The sequence below is a fragment of the Pinus tabuliformis genome, chromosome 6, assembly GCF_031772625.1.
Source record: "Pinus tabuliformis cultivar Carrire ecotype Pingquan chromosome 6, CPIR1, whole genome shotgun sequence".
Taxonomy (NCBI): Eukaryota; Viridiplantae; Streptophyta; class Pinopsida; order Pinales; family Pinaceae; genus Pinus; species Pinus tabuliformis.
The window spans coordinates 304,682,317-304,707,195 of NC_142292.1; the positions used below are offsets into that span (position 1 = coordinate 304,682,317).

The 24,879-nt window shown below is 40.7% G+C and overlaps 1 protein-coding gene across 2 annotated transcripts in view; it reads right to left on the reverse strand.

Annotated features, from left to right (window-relative positions):
- KEA3 (K+ efflux antiporter 3) overlaps positions 1 to 24,879 on the reverse strand; it is a 365,310-nt gene that overhangs the window by 284,902 nt on the left and 55,529 nt on the right. For both annotated transcript variants that reach the window (XM_089415486.1, XM_089415490.1), the window contains exon 3: positions 611 to 712. In XM_089415486.1, the coding sequence (XP_089271612.1) occupies positions 611 to 712 (102 nt within the window). The remainder of the gene's footprint in view (positions 1 to 610; positions 713 to 24,879) is intronic.

Consider the following 24,879-nt stretch of genomic DNA (forward strand, 5'->3'; position numbering starts at 1 on the left):
AAACAGAAGATAGGCTATCAAAACAGGCTTGCAGCAGAGACAGCATTCCTGGAGGGTAATGTGGAGGGTCTTACTCCGAGGCAAATTTTTGTAAACTCTCTTGACAGAATGTCAGTTCAATGATGGATGATGCTTAACCTCTTTTGTAAGGATGTCATGTTGTTTTCTTGTGCTATGCAGCAGTATTATTCTGAAAACCCAGATTTTTTGTCAGCTGTATATAGGTTTTCTATGCTTGTCTCAGCTTTTGACCCTTTCTAGAAAAGACATTTAAAAATTATTTATTTTTAACCAAAATTAATGGAAAAAAATATGAATGCTTCTGAGGAAATAAAAACCTGCTCAGTCTCTCGTCAACTTTAATCATATTTACAGAAGAATTCATCTAAGAGGACACTGCTTGCATGTCAGCTTAAATTTTTCTTGTATGCTTAACATATTTGGATGACAAATGTATGAAAGTCAACGATGTGGTTAGTTCTTGGTGAGATCATACTGCCATGTTCAAGTCAAAGCTTGTAAACTCTGTTTATATGTCCAAATTAGAGTCACAAATTGAAAATTTCCCAAGTAGATTAAAAAATTTAAAGGGAACTGAAGCTAAGCTTACCAGAAAAAGAATTCCCCACTCTGATACGACCTTGATATCTGTTATGTTTCTAATCAAGCCAAACTGATTTAGGACGATTCCAGCAAAAAAGAATCCCAAAATCTGCACCCAAATATGTAAGCCAAATTAAAATTGGCGATAGTATCATGATTCATTATTGATCAACAAAACAAGACAAAAACCAAGTGTTCCCTATAACTTTCTATGTCAAGTACAAGAATCAAACAAATATTTACAGATAGAAAACAATTAACCCATGCAAGAACTATCATCATAAAGATACAAGCAATGTGAGAAGCTAAAAAAAATGCTAGTGTTCTAGAAACATCAAACTTCTTATTATTAGGCACATGCAAATACTCTTAATCAAACCATCCATGAATTCTACTAATGTTAAAACTCCTAGCAAACCAGCTGCTCAATGTTAACCCATAATTTTCATCTCTATTTGTTGAATTTTCTAAGCCTATCCGTTAGAAAATTAATACGTATTCTGCTGGTTTATTTCTTCTACTTCTGAATTCTGAGCAAATTATTTAAAACATTTAAATACCGAAATAAACACAATACAGTCGCAACATCTACAAATCATCAATTGAAAGAAAACAAGCACACAAGCGACACCGTTATTTTTGGACAAATGTCCCTGGAAAAACCCAATGCGGGAAAACCAATGCAGCTATTCTGAGGGTATATTGTTATGCAGTGTTTCCTTGAGTACAACTGGGTGTCTAACCGGCTCACCCGACAGAGAAATATACACGGCAGCAATATCTCTATATTCGGAAATAGGTATTCAAATAATTTGTCACACGAAACCCTCTCTGGCGACTCTAAAGCTCAGCGTTGGCCCTTCTGGCCTCTGCGTCAACCTCCTGCTGACTTGCGTCAGCCCCAGGACCCTCTGTGTCAGCCCTCTGAGGCATTGCGCAGCCTCTAGGACCCTCTGCGTCACTCCAGCAGCCTCTACGTGGATGACGCAGTCCCTTTAGCCTCTGCGTTGTCTCTGTTGGGCTCTGCGTGGCCTGAACTGGCTGCTGCTCTCGCTCTCTCTGCTTCTATGCTAGTCTCTCAATACTGTCTCTGCCTCTTTGTCCAATACTCACTGCCCCTCGCTATTGATCACTGATTCACTTTTGCTTAGCAACCCCGCTCTAGCAAAATGAATGACTAATCACTCTAGTGTGTTCTCCAACTGACCCTCAAGCCTCTTCTTATACTTTTCCCATTGGTCCATCAACGACCGAGATTAAATCTCTAATCCATGGCTAAGATTAGATTTGGCTTGATCCATGACTTTTGGAACCTTCTAAACCAGTTTTATATTAATACCCATTAATATTCTAAACTTAGGAACTCCATTAAAAATATTAATTATTTTAATATCTTCCAAACCAGGTACAATCTATCCAAACCATTTACGGGTATTGGAGATCTCAAGTGCTTTAGCCTCTCCACCAATTTTCATGGCTAGAGCACATCCAATGCCACCCCAAATCAACACTCCCTCTTAGCAAGCACTATGCTCTAGTAATACTCCTCACTGAGCATCACTCTGATTATCTGGCACCGGTATCTGTGATGACTCTAGGCCTTCCCGTCTAACATCCTCTGCACTGCTGCATCATGTACTGCTGCCTATGGCCCTGCCACTGCCCCTGCTACATCCGTATGGCAGCTCCCTCTGCATCCGTGCTGTTGTTGGTCCATCCTCCCAACACTACATCTGCACTGCACCCCCCTCTCATCATGTTGCATCGTGCTACTGCACTGCAACTCAGTTACTAAGAAGTAAGTAACTGATCCACCCAACTTCTGATATCCCTGTCAGGCTAGAAACACTCCCGATGTTGAAGCTCTCTCTGTTGCTAACAAGTGCTCCCTCAACTGGCCTCTACGTTCCTACAACAACAACCTGCATCTCGCACCGTTGCACACCTCTCTGTGCCATCCTGCACTGGTGCAACACTCTCGTCTCTCTCGCACTGTTGCAGTCTGCTAGCCTCGTGCGGCATGTGGACTACTACACTGTAGCACTCTTTGCCGCTTCATCCGCATTCGTCTCTACCCACATCTGCCAGTCCTGCTACTCTCTCTTCAAGGCTCCCGTAGCAAGGTATAATCCAAGAGGTTGGGTACTATTGACCACTACGTGTCAACTACCCATAGCAGTACACCCCCTTTTCTTCGCAAAAAGGGATAGCGTTTGATCGACATCTCCGTGCCATTCGACGGTCATCGTCGACTTGATCATATTATGTTGTTAACCCAGCCTGCATGTGTGAACTGTAAATAATCTTAGCAGATATGAATCATGTATGTAACTTGCCTACGTGGACCTAATTTCCTAGTGATAATCTACGTTCCGGAAGGTTTTTTGTCTCACCGATCTATGATCGGCAGAGTTTTCCTTTACCCTAACCCCAAAGCCGGAATGGATTTTGTCATTAGAATCTTAGGAGAATCCTAGTATGTTGATCTGCTAGATTATAGTTGTGTCGCAGAACTGGGTGGTTTATGAGGGTCTAGAAAATGTTTTAATCCCCTCATAAGTCCTAGGTCCTAGGTGATTTTTCCAAAGGCTAAGTTCGAGGATCCATTTAAAAATAAATTAAAAATTAAAAAATTAAAAAAATAATTGAAAAATAATAAATAATAAATTTTATAAAATAAATTTAAAAAATAAATAAAAATAATAAAATAAAGTAAAAACCTAAAAATAATAAAATAATAATATTTTTGAGTAAATAAATGCAGAATTTCAATTTTTAATGCATTAAAAAATTAAACGGATCAGACTAAGAGATGTCTTGATCCTCATCGACGGTCGAGATCATTTTGACGTGGATCACTCGAACTAGCTGTTGGGAATTTTTCCTTTAAATAGGGTGCTAGGGGTCATTTGAGATCAGATTTGATCTGAGAGTTTGGTGCTAAAGAAAGCTCTCTTGTAGTCATTTTTTTTGTGCAATAAAGAAGACTTTGGGGTTAAAAATCTTGCTGGTGTTACTCTTCTGGAAATGCTGTAAGATTGTTTTATTTTTCTGCATAATTTTATTTTCAGCCATTGATGGTAGCTTAATGAAGATTGATCTAGGCACAGGTATCTTGTCTGATCTTTGGGGTTTGAATGATAGTTTAGATTCTGAAATATAGTGGCAGGTATCTCCATTTGATTTGGGTTTCACTATTGTTTTCTCTCTCTATGTTAATGGTTGATTTTAAGCTGTGCAGGAAATCCTTTTTTCAGATTACCGGGCGTTAGGGGAAGTTCTCGGCTGAACCAGCCAACTCCCGGATTGTGTTTTCTGAAAGAGCCCAGCCAGTTCTTGATCCCGGGCTAATCATTCGAAATTTTTTATGAATGCATGCAGGGTTTTCTGAAGCGTTTTACATTAAACTTATACTCTGAAAATATTACTGCTGATTATTGATAAATCTGGCTGTTTAAGAGTCAAAAGTTGTAAATATTGTTTAGCCAATCTGGGGTTTTAATTTCGGTTTTATGCACATTATTTTTGGTGATTTTCTATTCCAGGTTGCAGGGTTTCTGAGGATTTTCAACGTTTATCTACACTATTTTGTTGTACAAGGGTTTCAAATATCGGTTGTTTTCAAATCTGAAAGGTTTCGATTGTATTTGAGGAGGAAATTTCTCGAGAACGTTTGTGACCTGGGCAATCCCCTTGCCGATTGGCCAACTGCCTATTCGCTGCTGCAAATAAAACGTTGTCATTTCCTTGGTCCTCATTCTGCAGCCATTCTTGGCTGTTTTTTGTTCTTTTCTCCAACCGTGCAGTCACATTCTCGCTCTTCCATTGTTGTTGTTGTTTTCTCTTGCTACCTCTCACGCCATTCCCGCATCTGCAAGCAGCATTTGCAGCTCTTGAACCGCAGCCTCCAGGGAGCAGCCAAAACACCATACGCCCTTCAGCTCCATGCACCTGCACACATTACACATTAAACCTGCAGCAATACACCATACGCAAATCTCTCTGCCATACTTCATTCATTTCACGCGCCGTCGAGCTTGTTCCTGCTAGCTGCCCACGTGAGTCTTCCGTCGTCTGCTATCGAACATTCCAGGTGCAGCAGCAAACGAAACTCCGATTTCAAATTTTTTTTCGTGTGAGGTAAACATAATATGCGAAGAGATATATGCGTAGGTGTTCATTGGCGTTTGATTTCATATATATTCACGTGTTAGGAATTTCATATAAATCGGTTTTGTATATATTTCTTTGAATGCTGATCTCACTTAGTCTAGGTTAGATATCGTTTAGTTTTAAGTTTATTTTCTTTTGAATGAAAAATCATAATATTAAAAAAAAAAGGGGGGGTTAGATTCGATTTTGTTTATTTTTCTTTAGGATTTAAAACTTTAAACTTAGATTTAATTTGATTTTTATGTAGTTTTAGATTAGACTCTAGTTTTGTTTCATTTTAAAATTTAAAATCATAAAAATATTATAAAAAAAGTAAAAACTTGATAAAAAAAAATATAATATAAAGGTTCCTTCTTTATTTTTAGATTAGATTTTATAATTGCAAATTTTGTTTTAAAAAAAATAAATAATAAATTTAGATTTTAGTTTTTTTTTGTTTAGATAGTTTTAAATTAAATTTTATTTCTTTGTTTCATTAAGAACTTAAAATTAAAAAATCATAAAAAAATATAAAATATAAAAAGACATAAAAATCTCTTTTTATTAGACTTTAGTTTTAGTTTAGATTTAAGCTTTAGGTTTTTCTTTTAAATACATAGCAATAAAAATTTATAAAAATTATAAAAAATGGGAGTTTCTTTTCTTTTAAAAGTGTAGATTTAGATTTTTAAGTTGCATTTAGTTTAAATTTTTGTTTTAAATTTTTGTCTGAAAAAAATATAAAAATATTTTGGGAAATTTTTTTGCCAATTTCAGTCTTGGCTCGAGAATTTCTTAGGTTTCATCTTTTATGCTGAGGCTAAAATTTTGATGTGGGAATTAGTGTTTAATATGATTTAATGATTATATGAAGATTAACTGCGTGAATGTGATATCTGGTTAGCGTTTAAAAATTACATAGTTGTGTATCGAACTTTATCTGTCGAAATTTTAATTGTTGGAGTATCATTAAGCCATTGAGCCTTTATTGATTATCTCGTATCTGGTAAAAGTTAAGCTTTGATGATAAATGATTGCTCTGCATGGTTTATATTTCTACAGCATCTGATAACTAATCATTTAAACACTAACTCCACAAGGCACTGGTCTATTAATTCAATAAGATCTATCTAGTGCTGGTTTCCTTTCGTATCTCCCAAACCAACTGATTCACAGTTGGTCATCCATTTTCCTATAGGGTCTACCCCCCTTAGCCGTGGGAGACAGGCTTAAACGGAGAAATCGGGGATCAGGGTGACAGCTCCTGGTCTGAGCGTTGTCGTGACAATCTGCGCGACAACATTTTTTGGCGTCGTTGTCGGGGATACTTTATTCTCGGTGTTTCAACGACTTTTTATCATTTATCGTTCATCTTTCTATCATTCGTTTGAGCCGGCAACGCCAACATTTTTGGCGTCGTTGCCGGGGACACAGTTTTTCTGTTCCTGGCGTTTCAACGACATTCATCTTCTCATTTCTCATCATTCTTTCATCTTTCTCATCTCTCATTTGAGCTTACGGATTCAACATTTTTTGGCATCATTTGGATCTTACCTTTCGTCATATCAGCAACTACTCTTCGATTCATTTCTTGTTTGGGTGGCGACTCCATTCCATTTCTTTCATTTTTTCCCAGACAAGAAACCTTTCTCATATCTGCTTGCTGGTTGATTTTTGGATCCTAGAATTAGATTCATTGTTCAAGTGGCGACTCCACTTCTTTCATTTATTAATTTTCTTGAGCAGAGATCTCTTTCTATCATCCATTTGATCCCTTATTATTCATCATGGATTATTCGTTTAAACCATGTCATTTTACTGGTGTTCGCCATGATATTCCGGAGGTGGCCATTTCTAAATTACCTGTGTTCTCGGGTGGTGATTCAGTCGCTGTTAAAAAGCATCTAGGTTGGTTTACTCGTATAATGATCATGTATTGTAGATCTCCTCAGTATAATCATGAAGATGTCAAAATGCGTCTATTTGTCCTTTCTTTAGAAGATGATGCTTTGAATTGGTTTAATAGTTGTCCTGAAGATTCCTTCACTTCTTTGCAAGACATTGTCGATGCTTTTAAAGATAGATATGGTGATCCATATAGCTCGCCTTGTGCCCCTAAAATTGTGCAACAGAATGAAAGTAATCTTATAAAAGGTTCAGCTGTCAATGAAAGATTTCAAGACAATGCTTCATATCAGAATTTGCCATCCACTTGTACCATTGCAGATCATAGTGGAAAAGTAGGAACAAATTGTAAAAACAGTGTTGACAATGGAAAGGAAGATCATAAGCAAATTATACAAGAACTAATGCTGCTGATAAAAAATATGGAGATCAATCAAACTAATTACGCCAATGATGTGAGAGTTTTATGCACCCACCAAGAAAAGCGTAATAGGGAGATAGAGATCATGCAAAATCAGCATACTAAGGAAATTGAGGCCATGAAGACTAATCATGACATAGAAATTAGGTTTATGCAAAGCAAGTTATCAGGTTTAGAGGAAAATATGACGACCATGCAAGCAAATCATAAGGAAGAGATAAACTCTATGCAGCATTGCTTAATGACCATAAAGGAAAAAGACGATAAAGTAATAAAAGATATGGAAGCTAATCAGATATGTCTTCAAAAAAAGTTATTTACCATGGAGGAAGACCATGCCAAGGAAATCAGTGCTATAAAGGTTGAGCACTCTAGTCAGATGGATGCCATTAAAATACAGTTTCAGAAATTTCAACAGCGATCGGAGATGAAAGAAACCAGGAAACATCAATAGATCAGGGGCTTTCTCATTTGCTGCAACAAGCTCCATCTTATTATGAGGAGGTCATTAGTTCGATTGAAAGGTGGTTAGTTGAAGGTGATCCAGATAAACTTAAAAACGATAAAAGATCAGATGCAAGATGAAGAAAGACATGTCACACATATCTTACATACTTCATCTAAGAGCTTTGAAACAGAAAGTTCCACGTCATCAATAATACAGCCTGCCACAAAGAAAAAGCACAAGAGAAATAAAATGAGAAGAAGATTTGATGCATCAGATGGCCGTGAGCAGCTTGATTTTCGGATAGGAAAAAGTCCTACCATATGCAAAATTGGACATGGCACATCCGACAAGCAGCCGACAGATTTGCCTGAAAGCAGGCAAATGCTCAGTATACACTATATTGAACACATCTGATGCCATGGGGCATCCTTTGTATTGTATTTCTAACCTTACTCCTTGTTTTTTCAGCATTTTCATTTCTGTTTTAGGATTAGATTTACTTTTCATGTTACTAAATAGTTAATAAATGAAGAGCTTATATTTTTCCTGTGCTTAACGTTATATGATGGTCTTTGGATGGACGCTACTTATTTTTTATTGTGTGTTGCGTGGATGTAGATTCTGGATTCTCACATTCCTACAGTGCAGCAACGTGTCCCCAAGTAGAGCCAGATGTTGACCACTACGTGTCAACTACCCATAGCAGTACACCCCGTTTTCTTCGCAAAAAGGGATAGCGTTTGATCAACATGTCCATGCCATTCGACAGTCATTATCGACTTGATCATATTATGTTGTTAACCCAGCCTGCATGTGTGAATTGTAAATAATCTTAGCAGATATGAGTCATGTATGTAAATTGCCTAGGTGGACCTAATTTCCTAGTGATAATCTACGTTCTGGAAGGTTTTTTGTTTCACCGATCTATGATCGGCAGAGTTTTCCTTCAGCCTAACCCCAAAGCCGGAATGAATTTTGTCATTAGTATCTTAGGAGAATCCTAGTATTTTGATCTGCTAGATTACAGTTGTGTCGCAGAACTGGGTGGTTTATGAAGGTCTATGTCAAATGGGTTTTCCCCCTTGAGGTGTAAAATTGTAAAAGGCATGTGTCTTGAGGGTTAGAAAATGTTTTAATCCCCTCATAAGTCCTAAGTCCTAGGTCCTAGGTGATTTTTCCAAAGGCTAAGTTCGAGGATCCATTTAAAAATAAATTAAAAATTAAAAAATTAAAAAAATAACTAAAAATAATAAAATAATAAAATTTATAAAATAAATTTAAAAAAATAACAAAATAATAATAATAATAATAAAATAAAGTAAAAACCTAAAAATAATAAAATAATAATATTTTTGAGTAAATAAATGCAGAATTTCAATTTTTAATGCATTAAAAAATTCGACGGATGAGATTAAGAGATGTCTTGATCCTCATCGATGGTCGAGATCATTTTGACGTGGATCACTCGAACTAGCTGTTGGGAATTTTTCTTTTAAATAGGGTGCTAGGGATCATTTGAGATCATATTTGATCTGAGAGTCTGGTGCTAAAGAAAGCTCTCTTGTAGTCATTTTTTTTGTGCAATAAAGAAGACTTTGGGGTTAAAAATCTTGCTGGTGTTACTCTTCTGGAAATGCTGTAAGATTGTTTTATTTTTCTGCATAATTTTATTTTCAGCCATTGATGGTAGATTAATGAAGATTGATCTATGCACAAGTATCTTGTCTGGTCTTTGGGGTTTGAATGATAGTTTAGATTCTGAAATATAGTGGCAGGTATCTCCATTTGATCTGGGTTTCACTATTGTTTTCTCCCTCTATGTTAATGGTTGATTTTAAGCTGTGCAGGAAATCCTTTTTTCAGATTACCTGGCGTTAGGGGAAGTTCTCGGCTGAACCAGCCAACTCCCGGATTGTGTTTGCTGAAAGAGCCCAGCCAGTGCTTGATCCGGGGCTAATCATTCGAAATTTTTTATGAATGCATGCAGGGTTTTCTGAAGCGTTTTACATTAAACTTATACTCTGAAAATATCACTGCTGATTATTGATAAATCTGGCTGTTTAAGAGTCAAAAGTTGTAAATATTGTTTAGCCGATCTGGGGTTTTAATTTTGGTTTTATGCACATATTATTTTTGGTGATTTTCTATTCCAGGTTGCAGGGTTTCTGAGGATTTTCAAGGTTTATCTACACTATTTTGCTGTACAAGGGTTTCAAATATCTGTTGTTTTCAGATCTGAAAGGTTTCGATTGTATTTGAGGAGGAAATTTCTCGAGAACGTTTGTGACCTGGGCAAGCCCCTTGCCGATTGGCCAACTCCCTATTCGTTGTTGCAAATAAAACGCTGTCATTTTCTTGGTCCTCATTCTGCAGCCATTCCTCGTTGTTTTTTGTCCTGTTCTCCATCCGTGCAGTCACATCCTCGCTCTTCCATTGCTGCTGTTGTTTTCTCTTGCTACCTCTCACGCCATTCCCGCATCTGCAAGCAGCGTTTGCAGCTCTTGAACCGCAGCCTCCAGGCCAGCAGCCAAAACACCATTCGCCCTTCAACTCCACGCCCCTGCACACATTACACATTAAACCTGCAGCAATACACCATACGCTCTCTGCCATACTTCATTCATTTCACGCGTCGTCGAGCTTGTTCCTGCTAGCTGCCCACATGAGTCTTCCGCCGTCTGCTATCGAACATTCCAGGTGCAGCAACAAGCGAAACTCCGATTTCAATTTTTTTTCCGTGTGAGGTAAACATAATATGCGAAGAGATATATGCGTAGGTGTTCATTTGCATTTGATTTCATATATATTCACGTGTTAGGAATTTCATATAAATCGGTTTTGTATATATTTCTTTGAATGTTGATCTCACTTAGTCTAGGTTAGATATCGTTTAGTTTTAAGTTTATTTTCTTTTGAATGAAAAATCATAATATTAAAAAAAAAAGGGGGGGGTGGGGGGGTTAGATTCGATTTTGTTTATTTTTCTTTAGGATTTAAAACTTTAGACTTAGATTTAATTTGATTTTTATATAGTTTTAGATTAGACTCTAGTTTTGTTTCATTTTAAAATATCATAAAAATATTATAAAAAAAAAGTAAAATCTTGATAAAAAAAATATAATATAAAGGTTCCTTTTTTATTTTTAGATTAGATTTTATAATTGCAAATTTTGTCTTAAAAAAAAAATTAAAGTTAGATTTTAGTTTCTTTTTGTTTAGATAGTTTTAAATTAAATTTTATTTCTTTGTTTCATTAAGAACTTAAAATTAAAAAATCATAAAAAAATATAAAATATAAAAAGACATAAAAATCTCTTTTTATTAGACTTTAGTTTTAGTTTAGATTTAAGCTTTAGGTTTTTCTTTTAAATACATAGCAATAAAAATTTATAAAAATTATAAAATTATAAAAAAGGGGAGTTTCTTTTTTTTTTAAAGTGTAGATTCAGATTTTTAAGTTGCATTTAGTTTAAATTTTTGTCTGAAAAAAATATAAAAATATTTTGGGAAATTTTTTTGCCAATTTCAGTCTTGGCTCGGGAATTTCTTAGGTTTCATCTTTTATGCTGAGGCTAAAATTTTGATGTGGGAATTAGTGTTTAATATGATTTAATGATTATATGAAGATTAACTGCGTGAATGTGAATCTAGTTAGAGTTTAAAAATTACATGGTTGTGTATCGAACTTTATCTTTCGAAATTTTAATTGCTGGAGTATCATTAAGCCATTGAGCCTTTATTGATTATCTCGTATCTGGTAAAAGTTAAGCTTTGATGATAAATGATTGCTCTGCATGGTTTATATTTCTGTAGCATCTGATAACTAATCGTTTAAACATTAACTCCACAAGGCACTAGTCTATTAATTCAATAAGATCTATCTAGTGCTAGTTTCCTTTCGTATCTCTCAAACCAACTGATTCACAGTTGGTCATCCATTTTCCTATAGGGTCTACCCCCCTTAGCCGTGGGAGACAGGCTTAAACAGAGAGATAGGGGATCAGGGTGACAGCCCCCGGTCTAAGCATTGTCATGACAATCTGTGCGACAACAGGTACCTCATGGATTCCACCCCTCATCGCCTGTAGTCTTCCTGACTACAACTCGATCTCCCCACTTCTTCTCAAGTGGCACATGAGCACTCATGGCACAATCATCATCCTCCTCGACTTCTTTCTCCACCTTCGCTGGCGCTGCCTTCAAGTCAGAAGCCTCTCACTTACTCTTCTTCCTCGGACACGGGTTCGCATAGTGACCCAATTCCCCACAATGGAAGCACTTGACCTTGGAGAGGTCCTTCTTCTTCCTCTTCTTCTACTTTCCCGCAAATGCTAGAGCCGCATCTTCTTTCTCTTCCTTCTTGATCCTGACCCCTTTGCTGCTACTCCTCGTCTTGGTCAGCCATTTGATCTCTTCTTGACGAAGAGCCGCCCACAGTTCTTCCCAATCTGGAAGACTCGCCCTGCCCAGTATGCTCTGGACAAATGTATCCCACTCCTCGAAGACTGCGTTAAGTGCGGTCCTCACCATCAACACCTGATCCGGCATGGCCCCTATGGAAGTCAGTTGGTCACGGATCTCCTTCAACCGATCGAGGAAGACATCTATCTTCTCTCCCTTTTGCATCTGGTATGACCTTAGATGATTCTCTAAAAGCATCTTCCTCTGCACGGAAGTATGTTGGTACAATGTATTCAAAGTATCCCACATCTCCTTTGTCGTTTCCTTCTCAGCAATATGTGGGACCACATGATTCTTGACCCCATCAAGGATGATGCACTTTGCCTTAGCCATTGCCTCCTCATACCTTTCATTAGCTACCGGGTCAATTGGGATAGCCATTACTCTTAAGGCGAAGCTCTTGATACAATGTCTGTCTAGAATGGACAAGATCCTGGCCTTCCAGACCACAAAGTTGGACGCTCCGTCCAGCCTGTCCTGATCTCTCAGCCCATTCACGGCCATCTCTCTACTCTTTTCTGTTGATTCCTCCGAGTCTCTCTACTTCCTGCCTAGAAGTTCTCGGTTCGACTCTTGCTGAGTCTCTCTACTTCCCGTCTGGAAGTTCTCTTTTGGACTCCCTTTGAGTCCCAATTTCCCTCCTGGAAATCCTTCTTCCAACCGTCAAGTTGCCCCTCTCCAATCGTCTGCGCAACTGCAACAGTGATCCAGATTCCTTGGCTAGAAATCTGCCTCGGGAGCACCTTCCTCTACCTTGGTCTTGCCCTGTTAGGTAATATTCTGACCACAATACCCCACCAGCTTCACTCCCGCAAACTGCCCACAGCTTCCTTCGCCCCAGCAACTGAAGAACTGAGCCTCTAGGCTCTGCGCAATCCCGACTACAGCAAAAATAGCTCCCTCAGCCACTGTGTCAACCCTCCTAGTCTCTGTGTGGCTCTGCGTGAACCTCTCTCTTCCCTCCTCAGCCTCTGCGTTGGCATCTCTTTGGCCCGGACTGATGACACAATCTCTCTGCGTCAACCCTTCCTCTGTTGCTTCTGCAAGGATCATCTATTGCCACTTGGGACAGCTGATTCTATTGCAAATACTCTGCTTAGTTGATGCCTTCAGCTCTCCTATCATCTACACCCATGCTCTAATACCATGTTGAATTTTCTAAGTCTATCCATTAGAAAATTAATATGTATTTTGTTGGTTTATTTCTTCTACTTGTAGATTCTAAACAAGTTATTGAAAACATTTAAATACCGAAATAAACACAATATAGTCACAACATCTATAGATCATCAACTGAAAGAAAACAAGCACACAAGTGACACCGTTATTTTTGGATAAATGTCCCTGGAAAAACCCAATGCGGGAAAACCGGTGCAGCTATTCTGAGGGTATATTATTATGCAATATTTCCTTGAGTACAACTGGGTGCCTAACTGGCTCACCTGACAGAGAAAAATACACGACAGCAATACCTTTATATTCGGAAACAGGTATTCAAAAAAACTATCCCACGAAACCCTCTCCGGCGACTCTGAAGCTCAGAGCTGGCCCTTCTGGCCTCTGCGTCAGCCCCAGGACCCTCTGAGTCAACCCTCTGAGGCACTGCGCAGCCTCTGAGACCCTCTGCATCACTCCAGCAGCCTCTGTGTGGATGATGCAGTCCCTCTAGCCTCTGCGTTGTGTCTGTTGGGCTCTGCGTGGCCTGAACTAGCTGTTGCTCTCGCTCTCTCTGCTTCTGCGCTGGTCTCTCAGTACTGTCTCTATCTCTCTGTCCAGTACTCACTGCCCCTTGCTTTTGATCACTGATTCACTTTTTCTCAGCAACCCCGCTCTAGCAAAATGAATGACTGATCACTCTGGTTTGTTCTCCAGCTGACCCTCAAGCCTCTTCTTATACTTTTCTCAATGGTCCTTCAATGGCTGAGATTAAATCTCTAATCAACAGCTAAGATTAGATTTGGCTTGATCCATGACTTTTGGAACCTTCTAACCCAGTTTTATATTAATACCCATTAATAATTTAATTTTCCTAAGTTTAGACTTAGGAACTCCATTAAAAATATTAATTAGTTTAATATCTCTCAAACCGGGGACAATCTGTCCAAACCATTTTTGGGTCTTGGAGATCTCATATGCTTTAGCCTCTCCACCAATTTTCATGGCTAGAGCACATCCGATGCTACCCCAAATCAACACTATCCATCTAACTTTGAAACGTCAGCATGGTCTGACATAATTAATCTTCATCCAAATCCAAGCTTACAAATTTCTAGTCTTCATTTCCTTAGGCTGCAAAGATGTTGACAGCGCATAAAGCTCTTTGTACCAAACATTCCAATACAATTAAAAAGTACACAAAAAAATGCATCGTCAGAGCATAATTTCTACCCGATGAGCACTAAAATACATTTTCTCTCCTTTTAGCAGCCCATTTAGCACTAAGTTACATTTAAGAAAAATTATTGTTTTTTGAACTAGCTTTCTCTTATCACAGTAAGGCTTATTGCATGAGGGTAATGTTACCCACCACTCGTGGGTGGTATCCATAGGAGAAAATTTTCTCCTAGATGGGCCTCAACTAGCAGCCAACAGCGCCTTGCAGCCACCAGATAGCTCGATGTTCTCTTGGAGCTTCTCTATTCTCATTTGTGAATGCTTGGATATACTCTACTGCATGTAGGTACGAATTTTTTATGTTATTATTGTTATTTTTGTCACATATGCTGGAAGGGATTCGTTGTTTTAAGGCTAATTGTTGCATGCAAATTGTTGCTTAATATTGTGGGATTGTCTCTCTTATAACGGTCTCTCCATGTATTGGCCCATGTAATATGAGAGAAATCTCCTAGGGGTAAATCTGACCTTGATAAGCCATTCCTCTTGTACATTTGAAGTATAAAAGATGCAAGATTGCTTTCACTTGACCTAAAAGGGTTTGTGAAGTAATTTTGAGGCCTCATCGACTAGGAACCAAGAAATATTACACAATTAACATAGATTCCATTCTCCCAAGGATTAAGGCACTGATCTACCAAGGGTGGTCACCAAAACACTCATTCTTTCACCTTCTCCCAAGTCTAGCCACATTTGGGTGCCTAGGGCATCAATTTCTTGACAAGTTAACCACTGAAAAATGTTCGATCTCCTAGGGTCTCCTACTTTGGACTTTCCTCTAGCCCTCCTCCAAATTTGAAGACATTCCAACAGCGGAGTTGGGAGAAAAGCCAAGCGCTAACTCCGGGACCAAAACTTGCCCTGCCATTTGCAAGGCTAGCACTTCCTAGGGTCAAAGCAACATCATTGAGTGAAATACTTTCTTTGATCCTTCCCCCTTGTCTAAGGTAAGAATATCATTGATTGTTTCATACCTTCCTCATATCCTATACCGGGTCTACTTGGCCCCATGTGGTCCCTCTCCTTCAAAGGACCATTCTTCAAGAACCATCTGGGATACCAATTATAACAAGGATTTTAGGGTGTGAGGAATTCCTTTCAAAGCTTATTCCCATACACGTAACCCCCAAAATCCTCTTCCTTTCCCAAGAAAATACATAGTACCTTGCTGAAAAAGCAAGCAAGCTCCATCCTTCAAAACCTTCTTGGAAAGGGTCTGGGTCACTCATATCCATTCACTTATCATCCATTAGTGACTCCATACATATCGGGTGTCCTCCCATCGGTGAAAATCCATAAATAGAAGGGAGCCTTTGCTGAGGTGACAATGGGCTAAGACTCCATTTGTTGCCATTGGCCTAGCATTTGCCCTTTAGGGATCCCCCTTAGGTCCCCTGCTAGTTTGAGCAGTAACATTTTCGGCACCATTGCTGGGGAGGAAGCAGGCCTACCTTCCTAGCAAATCATCGAGGAATTGATTCATTGACGACATCTATAAAGCATTCTTCTGGCAACTCCACATTCTCTCTCCCAAACGGAAGGCCTTGAGATTGTGACCTACCACCGAAGGAGAGATGATGAACCCCATATTCCTTTCTTCAACAAAAAGCTCAATCAATATAGGAAGAACCATAAGATCTTTAGACCCTTATACCTTTCCTCTGTCTAGACCCTTAGACCCAAAACACTTATTCTTTTACCTTCTCCCAAGTCTAGCCACATTGGGGTGCCTAGGGCATCAATTTCCCGACAAGTTAGCCACTAAAAAAAGTTCAATCTCCTAGGGTCTCCTGCTTTGGCCTTTCCTCTAGCCCTCCTCCAAATTTGAAGACATTCCGATGGTGGAGTTGGGAGAAAAGCCAAGCGCTAACTTCGGGACCAAAACTTGCCCCGCAATCCCCAAGGCTAGCAATTCCTAGGGTCAAACCAACATCATTGAATGAAATATTTTCTTTGATCCTTTCCCTTGTCTAGGGTAAGAATATCATTGATTGTTTCATACCTTCGTCATATCCTAGACCGGGTCCACTTGGCCCCATGTGGTCCCGCTCCTTCAAAGGACCATTCTTCAAGAACCATCTGGGATACCAATTCTAACAAGGATCTTAGGGTGTGAGGAATTCCTTTCAAAGCTTATTCCCATACACCTAACCCCCAAAACCCTCTTCCTTTCCCTAGAAAGGACATAGTACCTTGCTTAAAAAGCAAGCAAGCTCCATCCTTTAAAACCTTCTGGGAAAGGGTCTGGGTCAGTCATATCCATTCACTTATCATCCATTAGTGACTCCATACATATCGGGTCTCCTCCCATCGGTGAAAGTCCGTAAATAGAAGGGAGCCTGAGCTGAGGTGACAATGGGCTAAGACTCAATTTGTTGCCCTTGGCCTAGCATTTTCCCTTTAGGGACCCCCCTTAGGTCCCCTGATAGTTTGAGCGGTAACATTTTTGGCATCGTTGTTGGGGAGGAAGCATGCCTACCTTCCTAGCGAATCATCGAGGAATTGATTCATTGACGACATCTATAAAGAATTCTTCTGGCGACTCCACATTCTCTCTCCCAAATGGAAGGCCCTAAGGTTGTGCCCTACCACCGAAGGAGAGATGACAAACCCCATATTCCTTTCTTCAACAAAAATCTCAATCAATATAGGAAGAAACATAAGACCTTTGGATCCTTAGACCTTTCCTCCGTGACCGGGGCTCTCTTTTTTGTTGTACCCAAAGACCCCGAAAGACTTGTGTTCACAGGGAAGGAGGATCCCCAAGGACATCTCCTAAAGTTTGAATACCGAACATGTGATGAAGTATATAATGACTGCAGCCGAACGATTGCCTTCACTACAACCATGACAAGAAATGTCTGGGATTGATATTTCAACTTTCCACCATCTTCCATATCTACATGGGAAGGATTTGTCTAAACCTTTAGAAGTAGATGGTTCCCAAAAAACGACGCAGTCCAAATATACAAAGGGCTCTTGTCTAGTGAAAAGAAAGAGGACGAGACAATTGTTGAGTTTAATCAACAAGTCAATATGGTTATCCGTTCTATCCCTCAAGAAATGTCTCTCCCAAAGGATGTAGCTATGGCCGCTTACCTCAATGATTTCAAAGGAGAGTTGGTCTTCGATGTCCGAAATAAAAACCCCTCCAGTCTCTTCCAAGCCCAAAATATGTTGATTGACCTTGATGAAGCTATGAAGCATAATTCGATTAACATGTTGCAAATTGAAGATGAGCCTTCCCCCTCAAATGAAAGTATTCCCCATCATAACGCAAGAAATCGGCAACAAGGCGAAGGAACCTCTTGACCCCACTCCCAAAATTCCCTTAAGATTGGTTTTAAGTTTGACTGACCCTTTTTGTGCGACTCTAGGAATAAACGGGCATACTTTGAAAAATTGCATCTTAAATTCAAGGAGCCCTATCCATATCATGCCTTTGAGTATTATGAAAATGCTCAGGATTACTCTTTCGAGAAAGTGTAGGGGCAAGGTGATTCTCAATTGTGAAGAATTCAGGGTATGTGGGCTGGTAGAAGGTAGAAAGATCTTTTTCCATACATATCCTGAGAGAGAATTCTCCATAAACATTCTCATTATCAAAACCAATCCAACATGGGGCATAATTCTATCAAAACAATTCGTTGAAAACCTTAACCTATCTATCAATGAAGATAGTTCCACTATATACCTTCCTTGGAAAGAAAACTCCTATGTATCTATCCCTAGGCCAGAGTTCTCGGCCACAATGATTGCCAACTCTAAATAAATTGATAATGACTTGGAAGAAGAAGATGATAAACTTAGAGAATGGAGAATTTTCAAAGGTGAGCACATCAACACCACCTGTCACGCCCCCAAGTCTACGGTTAATTTTTTTTCCGTTCCCGGCGGGGTGCGGCACCACCGAACGCTCCCTTTTTAACAAGTTAACGTTCATGGACTACGCCTTAACCAACATAATCAGCTTTAAACTGATATAAACATGTCTTCACTTATAATCATAAGCATTAATCTTCATCAATCTTCATAAACCATTCTTAACATTATCATATGCAATTTAACCGAATAACAATTGCAAAACAACCGAGAAGAATGGGAGGGGCAACTCCCGAAAGTCTGCCCGAATATATTATGATTTTTTTCAATAATACAAATGTACAAGTGTGTCGGGCCAATCCCACGACCAACACTTAGGAATAATACAACAAGGCATAAGAAGCCTTAACCATACACCAATCATGCACCTTTGCATGTGAACGGGTACCCACCCGGGTTACCAAAACATTCACCCAATTCTGCACTCGACCGTGTATCCAAACCTCCTCAACCGAGACCTTAAATCGTCCTCAACCGAGACCTTAGAATGGTCCTCAACCGAGATCATACATCACATATCTAAGCTGAAATATGCGAAGTCTTTTACCCCTTCATGCGCATGAGGAATGCGCATCTCCAAAGGAACCTTCGCACTTCCCTTATCTCTTATGCGAGGATCACATGAGCAAGGTTCGATGGAGAATGAGCTCCATTCTCCACTAATATATACGTATGCTTTCTTATGTTTCAAAGGGGGTGTCCAATCCATGACCGACCTCACTTTTCCACATATAAGCCCACGTATGTGTTTAAATTACATTATTTAATTCTTATTTAATTCACACATATTAATATATGTGTTCCCCTCCATATAATATGCTTTTCTTTTATGTTTTAAGGGGTGCTCCACTCACGGCTGCCCCATTATCTTCACATAAAGCCCTCACATATTATATTATTATGCCCATACATACGTTATGTCGGCCTTCTGCCATGTGTAAAGCACCCATGCATGGGTATAACCATTCGTTCCATACGCTTTCCTTCATATGTTTTTAAGGGGGTATTCCACTTACGGCCAACCCCATTATTTCCATATAAATCCACGTATGTACATTATATTTTATTTTAATTATTTCCACATGCGTACAAGCCTTTATAACATATGTTTATGCGCTTTTGATATATGCGTCCAACACTTAGCCGCATTTCGGCCTAAGTGCCTTTGTCGCACATTTTCTGTCACGTTATTTCGTCGCACCATAACTGTGTCCTCATAACGTCACATATAACGTCGCACTGCAGCTCGGTCCGTCGTCGCATCTGCTCAGCTCGTCGTCGCATCTGCTCAGCTCGTCGTCGCATCTGCTGCGCCCGTCTGCCTGTAGTGTGACCGCGCCCACGGGTCGTCCGCTCACCGTGCACAGGTTGCCCATGGGTCGCCCGCCCGTTGTCGGGTCCGCCCATCGTCAGGTCCGCCCATCGTCGGGTCCACTCATCCGCAGCTCAGGTGACCGCACCTCAGCTTGCCGTGCCTAACCGCCGGCTCGTCGGCTCATCTTCCAAGTGTTGGAGATTCGCCCATCGTCGTGCCAAAACGCGCCCGTTGTCGTGCACGGGGCGCTCGCGCCATCGTGCACGCCTGCCCGAGACTCGAGGGCGTTACATTCTCCTCCACCTGAAGTCGTTGTCGTCCTCGACAACATACCATCTCAGTATCTCTCTACCAAGATCGTCATCAACAGGAAGTCACCTCAATCATGTGTCGTCCTCATGTGAACTGCTGCCATGATACTCCAACAAATACCAACACATCTCTGTGCACTTTGCGCCCCCATGTCTGAACTAGCTGGGTAGCTAATCCAACCGTCACGTCCAAACCATGAGAATGCACATCCTTATGTCACCATCAGTTGTTCCTCAAAGCATCCTGTCACACCCCCGACTCATCAAGAATCAGCTCCCATAATCCATGCTCAGGTCCATGAAAACTCTATCCATCTCATCTGCAACATGTTGTCCATGAAGTGTTGGTGTCAATGTACTACAAATGATCAGCCACATTTATCCCAACATCATCATGTGTGTAAAGTAGTTGAGTCTCGGCTCAACCTATCATCATCATCATCGTGACCCCATCACCTCAAAGTGTCTCATCGATCCTCCACATCAAGTCACCCTTCCAAGCCATGCCCATACATGTACTTTGGAAGTATGCATCCCATACTACATCAAAGTCTCCCGACCTCGGCTCCTCAATGCTTCAAATCTCTAAGTCACCATGTATGATGTCTCAAGGTCACAATGATCACATGTCATCATGAACTCCTCCACCAAAGGTCCACCAAGACTATCTCTTGGCCATGAGAAGTCCATCTAGTTATCATCAATCCTCGGTTTAGTGAATCTCAGTCACCAACCATATCACCATGTCATCACGAGTCCCTTCCATCACAGCTCCTCCACCAAGGTGTCCATCAAGACTATCTCTCGGTCTCGGCCATGAGAAGTCCACCCAAGGGTGTGCCCTTCAACCTGTCCATGAGTCATGCCGGGCACTTAGCCATGTGGCTAGAGCATGACCCAAATCATCCACAACGATCATCAAGTTCCACCCTTCTCGCGGGCCCTTGCACCTTCCATCTCAAGGTAGCAAGCAACCTCAACAAGTCCTTCAGTAGGAATCGACAATCCTTGCTTCTTCATACAAGGCTCCATCGTAGTCATCCATGGCAAGATCCTCCATAGCATAGGCAAACTGGTTTTGCCTTCTACTGCACACGGTCCATCTACCAAATGATCAAATGAAACACAAGTATCCATACTTACTTCATCATTATGCGGTCCCTCCATGTGAGTGACCTCGTCCATACATGTTGACAAACTGCACGATCCTGGGTCGACCTGATCATCCTCAAGTTCATCCTTCATCGTAGTCGAGCTTGCAACATCTTCATCCCGGAAGGAGGCAACAATAGCCTTGCTGCTTCTCAAGAAATCTCGTCCAAGTATCATGTCGAAGCTATCCAACTTCATCACTATGAAGTCTAACCGACTTCTCCACTCTTCTATCTGTATAGGTACATTGTGTACCAAACCGACCACCTTAGCTCTAGAGTCCATTGTTTCGACCTCCATAATAGATGTCAGCCCCGTCTCTTTTGCTAACCGTGTAGTCATAAAGCTATGTGCAACATTCATGTCTACCAAGGCTTGAACGGTTTCACCATAAACCATCAAGTCTATGTAGCTCAAACTGTTCTCCATAATCTTTGTCACGAGCAAACTTGCTCACCAGCTCCGACCGAGCTCTGATACCAACTGTCACGCCCCCAAGTCTACGGTTAATTTTTTTTCCATTCCTAGCGGGGTGCGGCACCACCGAACGCTCCCTTTTTAACAAGTTAACGTTTATGGACTACGCCTTGACCAACATAATCAGCTTTAAACCGATATAAACATGTCTTCACTTATAATCATAAGCATTAATCTTCATCAATCTTCATAAACCATTCTTAACATTATCATATGCAATTTAACCGAATAACAATTGCAAAACAACCGAGAAGAATGGGAGGGGCAACTCCCGAAAGTCTGCCCGAATATATTATGAAACCTTTTTTTCAATAATACAAATGTACAAGTGTGTCGGGCCAATCCCACGACCAACACTTAGGAATAATACAACAAGGCATAAGAAGCCTTAATCATACACCAATCATGCACCTTTGCATGTGAACGGGTACCCACCCGGGTTACCAAACATTCACCCAATTCTGCACTCGACCATGTATCCAAAAGCTCCTCAACCGAGACCTTAAATCGTCCTCAACCGAGACCTTAGAATGGTCCTCAACCGAGATCATACATCACATAATCTAAGCTGAAATATGCGAAGTCTTTTACCCCTTCATGCGCATGAGGAATGCGCATCTCCAAAGGAACCTTCGCACTTCCCTTATCTCTTATGCGAGGATCACATGAGCAAGGTTCGATGGAGAATGAGCTCCATTCTCCACTAATATATACGTATGCTTTCTTATGTTTCAAAGGGGGTGTCCAATCCATGACCGACCTCACCTTTTCACATATAAGCCCACGTATGTGTTTAAATTACATTATTTAATTCTTATTTAATTCACACATATTAATATATGTGTTCCCCTCCATATAATATGCTTTTCTTTTATGTTTTAAGGGGATGCTCCACTCACGGTTGCCCCCATTATCTTCACATAAAGCCCTCACATATTATATTATTATGCCCATACATACGTTATGTTGGCCTTCTGCCATGTGTAAAGCACCCACGCATGGGTGTAACCATTCGTTCCATACATTTCCCTTCATATGTTTTTAAGGGGGTATTCCACTTACGGCCAACCCCATTATTTCCATATAAATCCACGTATGTACATTATATTTTATTTTAATTATTTCCACATGTGTACAAGCCTTTATAACATATGTTTATGCGCTTTTGATTTATGCGTCCAACACTTAGCCGCATTTCGGCCTAAGTGCCTTTGTCGCACATTTTCTGTCACGTTATTTCGTCGCACCATAATTGTGTCCTCATAACGTCACATATAACGTCGCACTGCAGCTCGGTCCGTCGTCGCATCTGCTTAGCTCGTCGTCGCATCTGCTCAGCTCGTCGTCGCATTTGCTGCGCCCGTCTGCCTGTAGTGTGACCGCGCCCACGGGTCGTCCGCTCACCGTGCACAGGTTGCCCATGGGTCGCCCGCCCGTTGTCGGGTCCGCCCATCGTCGGGTCCGCCCATCGTCGAGTCCCCTCATCCGCAGCTCAGGTGACCGCACCTCAGCTTGCCGTGCCTAACCGCCGGCTCGTCGGCTCATCGTCCAAGTGTTGGAGATTCGCCCATCGTCGTGCCAAAACGCGCCCGTTGTCGTGCACGGGGCGCTCGCGCCATCGTGCACGCCTGCCCGAGACTCGAGGGCGTTACACCACCCCTCTCCTTGGGCAATGGGTTATGTATTTTGATGGGGCTCACTCTAAGTCTGGGTCGGGGGCAGGCATTGTCATCATATCCCCTTCCGAGGAGTACTTGTTATTCTCTTTGAGACTCCAATTTGCTTGCACCAATAACATAGCTGAATATGAGGCCCTCCTACTAGGACTTGAGGCAGCTCGATCAAGGGGAATCCAACACTTAATCATAATTGGGGATTCTGACCTTGTCATCTCACAAATAAGAGGGACTTTCGAAACTAAGGATGAAAAATTGAAACCTTATAGGAAGAGAATCACTAGCATGATCAAGGGATTCAAAGAACTATAATTCTTGGCTCTAGATCGATGCCTAAACGACATGGCCAATGCCTTAGACATAGTTGCATCCACATCCTCAATTATTTGCAGTGATGTCGCTAAAAGAGGGAAGTGCATAATTGACACAATCCACCGACCCTCTGTCCCTGATTACGAAGAACATTGGCATGTTTTTGAAGATGATCAAGATATAGCTAACTTCCTTCAGGACCTTGAAAATCCCAATAGAACAAGTGAAGACTTGATAAATGAACAACACTTTGATAGGGATGATGTTACCACCGCTAAAAGGGATGATCAACAATCACCCAATACATTGGATCTCAACCTTGGATCTGAAGCCTCTCCTCAAATGGTCAAAATCAGGAATAACTTGTCTAAAGAAGAAAGGGAAGAGTTTGAGAAATTGCTAAGGGAGTTCAAAGATGTGTTCGCTTGGTCTTATGATGACTTAAAGGCCCATAGCCTTGAGGTTATCAAGCATACTATTCCTTTCAAGGAAGGTGCCAAACCCGTCAAGCAAAAGTTGAGAAGAATAAACCCGAAGCTTGAACCTTTGGTTAAGGAAGAGCTCCAAAGGATGGTCAACGCAGGATAATAGCCCCTATATGACATTCATCATGGATCTCCAACCCTGTGATCACCCGTAAAAAGACTGGAAATATTAGGATGTGCATTGACTTTAGGGATCTCAATCGTGTTGATTTCTGGTCGCATTGGATGTGGCTCTGAGTCTCAATACCCAGAAATCGTTTTGGGAAATTCCACCCGGAGACAGTTTTATTAAAATAATTAATTATTTTTAATGGGTCCCTAAGTCTAAACTTAGGAAATTAGAATAATTAATGGTATTAATCTAAATTGTGGGTGAAACTTGTAGAAGATGGAGATCGAGTCCAAATGATCTGAGCCATTGATTAGAATCTAATATGGGTTGTTGGTTCTCAATTGGAGGATTATAAGGACATTGATGGACACTTGGAGAACACATTGAGTGAAGATCAGAAGATCGATTTTCTGCAGCAAAGAAGTTGTTGGAGAGAATTTTGTAGTGATCTTGTGTAGTGAGGGGCAGGGATGATAACCAGTGAGGAGTTTTCTTGGGCCGGGAAGTACAAGGCAGAGAGGACAGAACGACGTCCAAAGAGAGGCTGACGCTGGCCCACACAGTGGCAACGCAAAGCCTAGAGGGAGATCGAATTCCTGTTGAGGAAATCAAGTTTCAGAAGCCAGGAGTCAAGGTGTGAGACCGGGAGGCTGGAAATCAAAGTTTTTGGCCAGCCAAGGGTCCGCAGGAGGAGCAACGCAGTCCCTAGTAAAGGTGACGCAGAGACTACGTGGGGTTGACGCAGTTCCGCACAGAAGCTGACACAGAAGGGA